Genomic DNA, 11,528 nt, shown 5'->3' on the forward strand with positions numbered 1-11,528 from the left:
GACAATAGGTTGGTTTGGGATATTCATGGGCTATGTTAATGACAATTCTTGGCGATGCGATGATAGGTAGGTCGATGCCCTTGCTCGATTAGATTTGACTTAGTCATTGGTTTGATAGGTCTACACCTAATCGACCTCAAGCCCCAATTCGGAGGGTTGCATCTGGTCAAGTGGACCCCCCTTAGTTATACTTTTTTGTTTGTTAAAATGTTGGATCTCCTTGAGATTTGTGCTGACATATATCTGATGCACATATATATATATCAAAGATTTGAGTGTTAAACTCATAAAAATTAAAATTTAGATGTTAGATGTATAAATAATATCAAAGATTTGAGCGTTATACTCATAAAAATGAAAATTTAGATGTTAGATGTATAAATATATAAAAATTGTGCGATGGGTATGAAAATTTATTAGCCCAAGGCAACAAAGTCAGTTCAAAGTTTCCCGGAATTTTTTTTTTAATATTCTTCCACGGCATCGCCAACCGGTCCTAAATTCACATCTCTCTCTCTCTCTCTCTCTCTCTCTCTCTCTCTCTCTCTCTCTGAAGAGGTTGACGATTGATCTTCATCCCCGCTTCATCCTCTCAATCGCGTGATCACGGATGGAAGCCTTCCGGAAGCTTAGGGATCAAGTCGCCAGGCAGCAACAGGTGGCCTCTTCTCCCCGTATCGATTCTGTACTTTCCCCGATTCGAAATCCTGAATTCATTCCGTTGCATTTGGGATCGGATTGGTTTTGATCCCAGATGTTGGGTTTAATCGCATGGGAAATCCCGTCATGTTCTTGAAGATTTTTACTTCTTTATCTGTATTTGGTTTAACTTAGTGCCTAACATATCCGGTTGATGGTAGTCATCATGATGGAAAGTGGAGGAAAGTGGTTGAAATTGGGAATTAAGGTTTGTTAATGGATCCGTGTTTGAATCGACTTTTCTGCTCTTTCTGGTTTAATTGTGGAATAAGGAGATTGGCGTTTTCAGGATTTTGATATTTTTTTGTAATTGAAGATGGATAAAATAAGCCAATCAAATGAAGTATATAGGTTGGAATTATTTAAATCTAAGCGTAGTTTTTTTTTTTTAATTAAAGCTGGTTCTCTAACGTGACAACTAGTGAAATCCATTTTGGAAGGATCGCAATTGTATACAGCTTCTCAGTCTAAAGCTGATATCTGCAAGTTCTTAAGCTGTTAATTTCTTACTAAATCAATTCTATTCGTTATTTCAACATTCTTCTGAAGCTCTCTTATACATCTGAAATGTTAATTCCTTGCAATGTTAATCTTCAAGCATTTATTTATATATTTATTTTTTGTTCTTTTAAAACATGGTATTTTTAGGTACATTAGAACTATGTTAAGTTTCTCACATGAAGAAAATTCTACACGGTTGAAATTTTAATGAGGTGATTGTTAATATGTAGGATTGTGAATTTCACTCAAAGATTGTGGATCTTTCAAAAGCAGAATCAGTTTTTGGCTGTAGATTGATCTTGGATTAAATAAACATATAATTAGCCCATTTTGGATTGAGTTTTAATTGAGTCCTGTCTGGATCAAATCAAGCTAGCTTGAGATCAGATTGGCTCGATATATGATTGTTCGCCAATTTTTAAAATACTTTTTTTTGCTTTTATGTGCTATTTGTGGTATCTCTCCACAATAAATCAAGTGTTCTCATGGCATTATTTTCTTAGTTTTTGTCCTACAAATTCACATGAATATATAATTGCTACTCTAGGCACATAAGTTTAAGTTTATAGATGCTGTTATTATACCGATGCCTTTGATATGTAATATAAATAAATTTTTGTAAATCTTATGGGTATTGTAATTTAAGCTTGCTTGTAGTATTTGAGTGCTGCTTGGAAATCATGAGATTCTTGATAATAATGTACATGATGTCATCATCTACCTGCCTTCATAGTATTTACAATTATCATTCTCTGATCGTGGCCCTGAAGAAAAGGAATTCAAAATACAATTACTTCTTTGATCAAACTTTGCAATGGAAACCTTGAGAACAAGATTTAGATTTTTCACATAGACCTAATGAAACATTCTTGTTCTCTGCTGAGCATTCAAGTAGGCTGTGCTAAAACAATTTGGAGGGGGTTCGTTTGGAAGTTCTGAAAATGTAAGTTTAGATGAGGCGGAGCTTCGGCAGCACAATCGAATCGAAAAGCTTTACACATCCACCCGCTCATGCAAGGTTGGTAATCCGCTTAAAGCAATGAAAATTTTAAAAGGTATGTTTGTAATTTGTGCTTTAATTTTCCAGCATTTCCAAAGGGATGTTGTTCGTGGTTTGGAAGGCTACATCGTTACAGGCTCGAAGCAAGTAGAAATTGGTATGTGAATAAAGATAAAGAATTCTATGTTATGAATTTTCGAGTTTATCTTATATAATCTTAATATCTTAGGTAACAAGATGGCGGAAGACAGTAGAAAGTATGGTACTGAAAATACCTGCACAAGTAGTAACTCATTAACTAAAGCTGCATTTAGCTTTTCTAGAGCACGCACACAAATGGTGAAGGAACATGAACATTTATTGAGAGTTCTTGGCACCCAGGTTTAGTTATATATTTTTCATGTTTTTCTATTTAAGCTTGCTTCTAGATTCTACGGAGTTATTGAAAAATATCAAAAAATATGAAATGCTTGAAAGATCCGCATCCAACAATATACCCAAGTATTGAGAGAAATTTTTAATTCTTTTTAAATTAGATACTGAATTTTATATGCTTATGGGCCTTTTATTTATAATGAAAAGGCTCCAAAATAATGACTTCGCAAAATCCTCCAAGATATTAACTAAATTTCACACATTTTTTTAGGATTTATGATACTGGAAAAAAGGTTAAGCATAAAATCTGCTCTTCATAAATTTCAGAAAAGAAGAAAAGCTTGACTGAAAATCTCAAGGAAGTGAGAATGCATTAACTAAAAGAAGAATGGTTGATCACCACTTGGGTGTCACTCCAGGATACTGATTACTTTAACCTGGAAATATATGGGAAAGTTATTATAACCAATCAAAAACTCTCTATCCCCCTTTTAACATACAAGGCAGCCTTATATAGGCAAGCCCTCAACAAAAATAGAAAATTAAGAAACAAAACTTAATTACAAGTATGACACCCTATTAAAAGTATAACAATTTCAGCTCTTGTGTCGTACTCCCGAAGTTGTCGAGAATTCTTCATGAGATGAAGTTTCGGACTCGGTTTCATAATCTGGAGTCAAATCAATGAGATTGAATGAGATCAACTTTATAATCGTTGTCATCAATACGCTTCACAATTCGGAGAGGTCTATGAGCTTTGGCCTTGAGCTTCCCATGTCTTCTCAGAGGAAAACTCTATTTCCTGTCGAATCCATACTCTCTCAAATCTTTGAAACTGATCGCCCTTCTACTCTTGTTTGCTTGTTGTCGATTTACTTCACTTTGTCTAATGATATTCTCATGAGTCAATTTATGTAGCTTTTGAATTTTATGTAGTTGAAGATTAGTCCGGGGATGATATGTGGTGCTTCTCTTAAGGACTGTCTCTTGCAACCCAAATAGCTTTTTCCAAAAGTGGCTAAGGAACACCTTATCCCAATCCTAAACAATCGATTTTGGTACTCTGTGCAAATAGACAACCTTTCAGATAAATACCGCTGAGACTGAGACCGCAATGTAGGGATGCCACAAGGGAATGAAATGTGCATACTTACTCAGGAGATCCATGACCACCATGATCACGTGAACCCTTATGATCGGTATTGAATCTTAAAATCATACCTTAGTAGCTTGGATAGTCATCTTTGATGCTCTTCAGTCACCATCGGTTGCTTCAAAAGATACTTTAAACTCCTTTGATTTGTTCTAACCAGAAAATGTCATCCCAACATGTAGGGTCGCCACTTTTGAATGATCAAGATAATCCCCATCTTCTCGTTCATATACTGATTTTAGCCTCGCTGTAGCCGTATGAATCTAGTTGAAGTAGGTTATCGACAACTGATCCTGCATGAGCACTGCTTCCAATCCATACCCTGACACTTCTGTTTCTATCACAAATGGTTTACTGAAGTCTGGAAGTGCTAATATCTGGATGTTGGTCATGGCCTTTTTCTGCTATTCAAATATCTATGTTGTTGCTCCCCCCATTTGAAATTTTCTTTCTTCAACTATTTTGTCATTGATCATGCTATTATGACATATCCTCTTACGAACTTCCGATAGTAGCCAGTGAGACCCAGGAATCCTCTCAACTCCTTAAACTCCCTTGGTAAGGGTCAATCAACCATAGCCTCGATCTTATACTGATCCACTGCTACCCTCGTTCTGGTCACCACATGTCCGAGGTAATCTACCTACAACTGTATGGTCTGACACTGATAGGGAAAACACCCTCCCTCTTTTAATGTAATAGCATGCTCATGCTCCCTTAGGTGAGGTAATTCACTTTGTTGTTGGAAAGTGTTTGCAAACTATTGTAGGAGCTATTGGACCCCTTCAAGAAACTCTACCAACTCTGAATCTTGAACCCTCTCAATGCTCTGCAACTCCACTAAGTAGCTCAACCTTGATTCTCGAATTGACTTGACTATGGTTTTGAGCGACACCATAGTTTTGCTTAGACTAGCATCTCCTTTTAGCATCATCTTCCTACCCTCCACTTGTAATTCCACATCCAGGGACTTCCAAATCACCTTCATCTCCCCAAGCGTTTGTAGTCACTTCATCCCCAAAATTACATATGCGCAACCCAAATCTAAGGGTAGGAAGTCCTCCATCACTTGTAGGCTATGTAGTGTGAGCACCAACTCCTTGCGAATTCCCTTACTTTTTTTCACCTTCTTAGTACCCATCATGACGCCAAAGCTCCCTGTAGTCATCAGCTTCAACCCTAGCTTCTCCGCAAACTGATTTGAGCTAAAGTTATGTGTGGCCCCGCTATCTATCAACATCACAATCGGTTGTTCCTTGGTCTACTCCCTAACCTTCATGGTGTGTTTCAGAGTAAATTCCACAACCGAATTGAGGTCACCTCAGCCACATCCAAATGCAAATGCTCCTTTACCGCATCCTCCTCTGATTCCCCATTCTTTGTATCCTCCTCCTAAACTAAAAGAATCTAAAGGGCGCACTCCTTACAACAGTGGCCTGGGGCATATTTCTCATCACAACGATAACGGTAACACAATCCTTTTGCAATTTTATTCTACACTTATCCATTTGTGAGGCGCTTGAAATTACCCTCGGGATGTGTTCCTGTATTCTTCTCCTTTATCGTTTCTTTCTGAAATGACACAGCTTGGGTGTCCTTAGTGTCATGACTATCAAGGTGCTCTTGTATAATCCTTCGGTGTTACCACATTTGCTAGTCTTTTTCACCTATTTTTTATCCTCCATCATCTGAGCGAGCTCCATCATTTACCTCAATCCTCGTGGTTTGAAGGAGTGGATGGTTGCTCATATGTCGGGCTTTAGGCCTTTCAAGAAGCTCTCTTCCAGCCCTGTTGCAGAAATCTTCTCAACCTCTCTGACAAGTGCTCGAACTTCTCCTGATATTCCGTAACCGTCCCCTCCTAAGTCAGAGCATAGAATTGCTCGTGTATGTCTCATTCCCAAATGGCTTGGAAATGCTTCAAGAAGCAATCCTTAAACTCTTTCCATGAGGCATCGTATACCTTGCTTCCTTCTAGTGAAACCACGCTAATGTCTTTCCCTCCAAGCATAATCCCGCTGTCAATGAGCTTCTCTTCCTCAGTTAACCCATTGATTGCAAAGTATCGCACCACCCAATACACCCACCCATGTGCATCCTCCTTTTCGAAGATTGGCATCTTCAGTTTTCTAACCCTTGCATCTTTACCCCAACCTCCTCTTCTTCCGGCATTTCCCCTCGTGTATCTAGGGTGGAACTCCCTTCTACGGTCATAGACATATCCTAATCCTTATTCCCTCCTTCCTCCATAGTGTTTTTTTGTGCCTTTTACACCATCCCTCCAACTTTCAGCCCATCACCCTCAATCGGAAGTCTTCAGTTCCCCTCCTCTCGGAGTCCTGGGGGGGACGCTCTTGTTCATAGATGATGTCTTCTTCGTTGTCTTCTTCCTTGATCTCTTTCATTTCTGACTTGGCTAAGGATTCTTTGATCAAACCTTTGTTAGGGTTTGCAACTGGAGTGATCAACACGGCCTTGGATTGCATCTCCATGAACTTGTTCATCATCTCTTGCATTTTTTATATACTCTCAAATCCATTCTTCTTATGACTTTCAATGAAAGAAAACATGTCATCTATGGTGGCAACCCTCTCTTCCATTCCTGATCTTATCTCTTCTTCTAGCACATCCACTTTCTTTTGTTGCTATCCCGCCAAGATCTAGGCTCTAATACCAATTTGATATGCTCTGGAACCAAAACTCAGCAAACAACATGATGAAACGACAATAGATAAATAGAAAACTCAAATGGAGGTTGCTCTTACGAAAAACAAATGAAAACAAGCAAGATACAATTGTGATCTACATTTCTAGAGGTGGGTTGGCTCTTTCACAACCCTAGTTTTCGCTAGGAACATCACAAGAAAAACACAGCAGATAACGAATAAAACAGACAAACACTAGGTTCTTCCTCATAATGGAATCCTCCCACAACATTTCAAACTTTTCTTTTCAACCTTCACTCCAAACTTTTTTATTGTTTCCTTCTTGAGTATGTGATTAAGCATTTGTGGACCCCACCTGCACCCAGCTTCCTTCTGCTGCGGCAAATTGCCACTCGGCTTTTTCTCACGAATAAGACCGGTCGGCCTGCTTCTTCTGCAGGTCGGTTGGGTGGCTTTCAACCGGTCCCTCCTAGATCATTCTTGTTACAGGCGTAACAAAGTCACAGTGACACAACCATATAATTAAAAAGAGAAACAGTAAACCACCATCACAGAGGAAAATAGAAAAGCCTCAAGGCATGACATCATAAGCATAACGAGAAACATCAAACCATCACCAAAGAGGAAAACAGAAAAGCCCCAAAGCACAACCACATAAGTAAAATGAGAAGCACCAAACAACCACGACAGAAGACAACTGAGAAGCCCCAATGACACTACCACATAGGTTAAAGGAGAAGCACCAAACCACTACCACAAAGGAAAACTGAGAAGTCCCAAGGCACAATCACATAGGTAAAACAAGAAACAACAAACCACCACCATAGAGGAAAACACGGAAGGAGGTTATGGTTAGATATACATACAAAAAGAGACGCAGCGAATGCAAAGAGCAGAAGAGGACTGCAAATGTGCCCTAACATTACTTGCCCACAGCGAAGCCGAAGGGAGGGAGAAGAGGGTATTTTAATATCTAGGATAAAACGAGGCAATTACGGAATTCATGAGAGACAAGATGGTAATTACGAATCCAGACTGCGATTAGAATCACGAAACCGAGCTCAGCACTGCCATTCGCAGAATCCCCATTTCCAAAATGAGATTATCATAAAAGCATGGGAAATGTTGGCTCCCGAACATCTGTTAACAGTTTTTCAAAACAAAAAACACTTATAAAGTGTTCGCAAACGCACCTTTAGTCCATGTTGCAGTAGTCACGAAACATGAAATAGATGGTGTACCTACAAAAATTCAATCCTGCTATCAAATAAAAGAGGGGCACACATCTTAAAATGTCATATATGCTTTAGTGGGATCAGTTATGTGTAACAAAATGTGAGGTTAGAATGACTTTTTACAAGCATTATTTGAAACAAGAATTTCACGTTGAAATCAGGGCTTCTGCGCTGAGTTGAAATACTTAGGTTATATAAGAAATATACATCTTTGCCAGATATATTATTATTTTATTTAATCTATATCTACCCCTTGTGTTAGCATGTCTCATCAAATTTTCTCTGTACCATCTTTGCCAGATAAATTAAGTTTTTATCTAATATATATCCAACCGTTCTGATAGCTTGTCTCGTCAAAATTTCTCTTTACTTTTTTCCGAATTTATTCCATCATTTAATTGTCGCTCCATAGACCTGATTTTTCAGTTAAATAATTTGAGATGAGAAGATTCCATGATGATTAATGAATTTAGTTTCCGAGTAGAACTTGCACTTTACTGGAGTTGAATTTTTAGCTTCTTGCATATTTTTTGAAAGTAAAAAGTAGAAAAGTGTCAAAATAGTTTGTAGGGAGCCATTTTAGTCCCCAGACTCTTTTAATAGAGGGAAAGTAGAAAAGTGTCAAAATAGTCCTCTGACTTTTTATAAGGAGCCATTTTAGTCCCCAGACTCTTTTAATAGAGGCTGAAATAGTCACCCTTGGGGATTGATTTCAGCCCATATTAAAAATATATGGAGACTTATTTGACGTTTTATAAACTCTAGGACTAATATGACCTTATATAAGTTGTCAGGACACTATTTTGACTCTTTGCTCTCTTTAGAAGTGACAAGCTTTTGGTGGAATTCACCTAAATGATTAGTCGGTTGTGTTTGACTAGAACATTCTTTTAAGTGTAGTTGGCTTTTTGTCCATGGTACATACTTTAATATGGGTGTTGAGTTCTCATACTTACCGAGCTATTCTGGTTTCATTTCTGATGCACTATGAAAATTACCAGTCCGCTCACAATTATTTTATTGTTGTAAGGTCTTCTGATCTAAAACAAATATATATCTTAGTTGCTTCGTTTACCCTTTGTCACATTTCAGTTTGAGCTTTATTGTCTTATTTAATTATTTATAATAAAATTATTTCATTCCCAGGTTGCTGAACCTTTAAGAGCATTGATACTGGGTGCTCCTTTGGAGGATGCTCGACATCTTGCTCAGCGCTATGGCAGACTGCATCAAGAGGCTGAAGCTCAGGTATAAATGTAATATTTTTAGAACTACATTATAATTTGATGTGAAATTAGAGTTTCTTGGCCCGCCTCCGTAAATATCTCATCATTGGTAAGTTTTTTGGAGAACATTTATCTTAAGAGTTGTTCCTGTTATGTAAGGATTTTCTTTGTTGAATTATGTTGGAATTTGTTTGTGCTAACATATGCACTGCATGATTGTGTTTGAAATATTTATTTTTGAATTGTTATAATAAATTAGGTTGTTTCTTTATAAGTAATTTGGAGATTTTACAGTATTTTCTTGCTTTCATAATTTTTCCATTCAAGTGATTTGGGTGGTAAAACTATACAATCATAATGAAATCTGCAGTCACGACAATTGATAATATAAAATTTCAGCTGTGTTCCATACATTTTTTTGTCGGAGATATAAATTAGGTCTCGCTTAAATTCTAACATTAACATTTACTTGATTGATATATTTGATTCCCAGTAATTCACTTCCCAGCTGGAAACTTGCATTCATTTGTTTGAATGCCATGTATGTAAATATGAAAATTCAGGTGTGAGACATGTAAATACATAAGAATTGTTTGCTACATGTGTAAATTCCCCTTTTAAATTTCTTACAGGCAGTTGAAGTTTCAAAACGTAGGGCAAGAGCGAAGGAAGTACCTGGAAATATTGATAATATTGCAAAGTTGGAAGCTGCTGAAACTAAACTAGATGATTTGAAATCAAACATGAAAGTCCTTGGCAAGGAAGCAGCATCAGCAATGCTTACTGTTGAAGTTCAACAACAGAAGCAAACATTACAGAGGATCATTGCAATGGTATTGTATTCCCTCACTTAATTAAATAAACTAAGAGCTCGTTTGGGATCACTTTTAATTTGAATTTTGATTTTTATATATTTTTTTTGGTTTTGTTTATGTTTTTTTAAATATGTTCTAAAATGTTCAAATGTTTTTAAAATAATCAAAATAAATTTTAGATGGTTCTGAGTGTTTTAAAAAACTTGGTTGGTTTATTTTTTAAAATAAAAAATAAAAATATGCAAAAACTGTATTAAAAAGAATGCTTTTTAAAATAAAACACAAAAAACAAAAACAAAAAAATAAAAAACAAAAATCAAAAGTGATCCAAAACAAGTCCTAAATTCTCAAATATTACGGATTCTTTTGCTCTGTCATCACTGAAGGTTGAAGCGGAACGCATTTACCATCAAAGGATAGTACAAATCCTTGAGCAGCTTGAAGGAGAGGTGAGTGTCGCTGTTATAGTTTGCTCATTTTATTTTTTTTATTTTTTCACAATTTTAAATGAGCCGAACATAAATTATTCACAAATAACGAGCTTTTTAGACAGCCCTACCTCCAATTCAGGAATGACAGTTTCATTTATATTTCAATGAATAATTTTTATAACACAAGTACCATATAAACCCCCTGTTGATCACATGAGGTTTCGGTTGTCAGATGGTGCTTGAACGCCAGAGAGTAGAAGCATCGCCAAATCTGGCATCACCAAGTCGAGTATCACCAGCTCCAGTCATAGAAAACCAAATGCCGCCGCCTCCTTCATATGAAGAAGTCAATGGCATCCCTTCTTCAGGTGCCATTGATGGAACATCTGATTCCATTGAGTTTTTCTTGGGAGAGGTGACTCATTTAAATTTATCTTATTTTGTAATTGGGAAACTTACATATATAGCACACAATTTTTATGTATTTACCTATCTCACACCTAAACTTTCATTTTTACATATATAACACTTCAGTACTTTAAGAAGTGCTAGTAATGTTATTTCTTATCTGATATTAAAATTTGAGTGCTATGTGTGTAAACATGAAAGTTTAGATATGTAAATATATAATAATTGTTCGCTATGCATGTAAATGCCTCCTTGTAATTTTCTTAGAAGATTTACATTTTTTTTTTCTTTTTTTTTTTTTTTTTGAAAGATTTGTAAGCATACCACTCAATTCCCATGTATTTACATGTCTAATACCTAAACTTCAATTTTTACATGCAAACCCCCTTACTTATGCATTTAGATTTCACTTTTTAAGAGTTAAAATGGTGGTATTTTTGTTGTGATCTAAAAGTTTTGGGTAGCATAAATGTAAAAAAGCAAAGTTTAGGCGTTAGAAATGTAAATACATAGGAATTGTGTGGTATGTATGTAAATGCTCCTTTTTTTTTTTCAGGCAATTTTAGACACCTAGCATAAGGCCATGCATTCATTTCGGGCTGAGTCAGATGTGGAGCTTAGTTTGTCAGCCGGGGACTGCATTGTTGTCAGAAAGGTATCTTGTTGCTCATTGCTTATGCTGTTATACTGTTTTAAAATGGCGTCATTTTTTTCCTGTTGTTTTTTTTTTGCTTATGTTATCATAGATTTTGGCATAATATACTTGTTGCTTTTATTGACTCTTTTGTTCGAGGAAAAAACCAACTTTGTCAGATTCATAAAAATATGGTCCAGAATGGGATAATCATTTTTATATTAGACTTAAAAAGTTGTATTACTTGCTTGCCACACAATTTTTATATATTTACATACCTATAGGGGTGTAAACTAGGCTCGCTCGTGTCGGCTCTTTTATATTTTGAGCTCATAAAGTGTGTTCGTGTTCGGCTCCTTTTGTTAAAGAGTCGGACACGAGCCGT

The 11,528-nt window shown here is 36.5% G+C and overlaps 1 protein-coding gene across 2 annotated transcripts in view; it reads left to right on the plus strand.

Annotated features, from left to right (window-relative positions):
* The first annotated feature begins 508 nt into the window (after positions 1 to 508).
* Positions 509 to 11,528, plus strand: part of LOC110026177 (SH3 domain-containing protein 2-like) — an 11,786-nt gene continuing 766 nt past the window's right edge. The window contains exons 1-9 of one of the 2 annotated variants that reach the window (XM_020727030.1): positions 509 to 658; positions 2,096 to 2,218; positions 2,288 to 2,357; positions 2,430 to 2,581; positions 8,776 to 8,877; positions 9,488 to 9,688; positions 10,057 to 10,119; positions 10,334 to 10,516; positions 11,090 to 11,164. In XM_020727030.1, the coding sequence (XP_020582689.1) occupies positions 611 to 658; positions 2,096 to 2,218; positions 2,288 to 2,357; positions 2,430 to 2,581; positions 8,776 to 8,877; positions 9,488 to 9,688; positions 10,057 to 10,119; positions 10,334 to 10,516; positions 11,090 to 11,164 (1,017 nt within the window). In that variant the 5' untranslated portion in view covers positions 509 to 610. Of the gene's footprint in view, positions 659 to 700; positions 908 to 2,095; positions 2,219 to 2,287; positions 2,358 to 2,429; positions 2,582 to 8,775; positions 8,878 to 9,487; positions 9,689 to 10,056; positions 10,120 to 10,333; positions 10,517 to 11,089; positions 11,165 to 11,528 lie in introns of those variants that run through there. The other variant, XM_020727029.1, reaches the window with a different exon arrangement.

Source organism: Phalaenopsis equestris, unplaced genomic scaffold, assembly GCF_001263595.1.
Source record: "Phalaenopsis equestris unplaced genomic scaffold, ASM126359v1 Scaffold000354, whole genome shotgun sequence".
In the NCBI taxonomy this organism is placed as follows: Eukaryota; Viridiplantae; Streptophyta; class Magnoliopsida; order Asparagales; family Orchidaceae; genus Phalaenopsis; species Phalaenopsis equestris.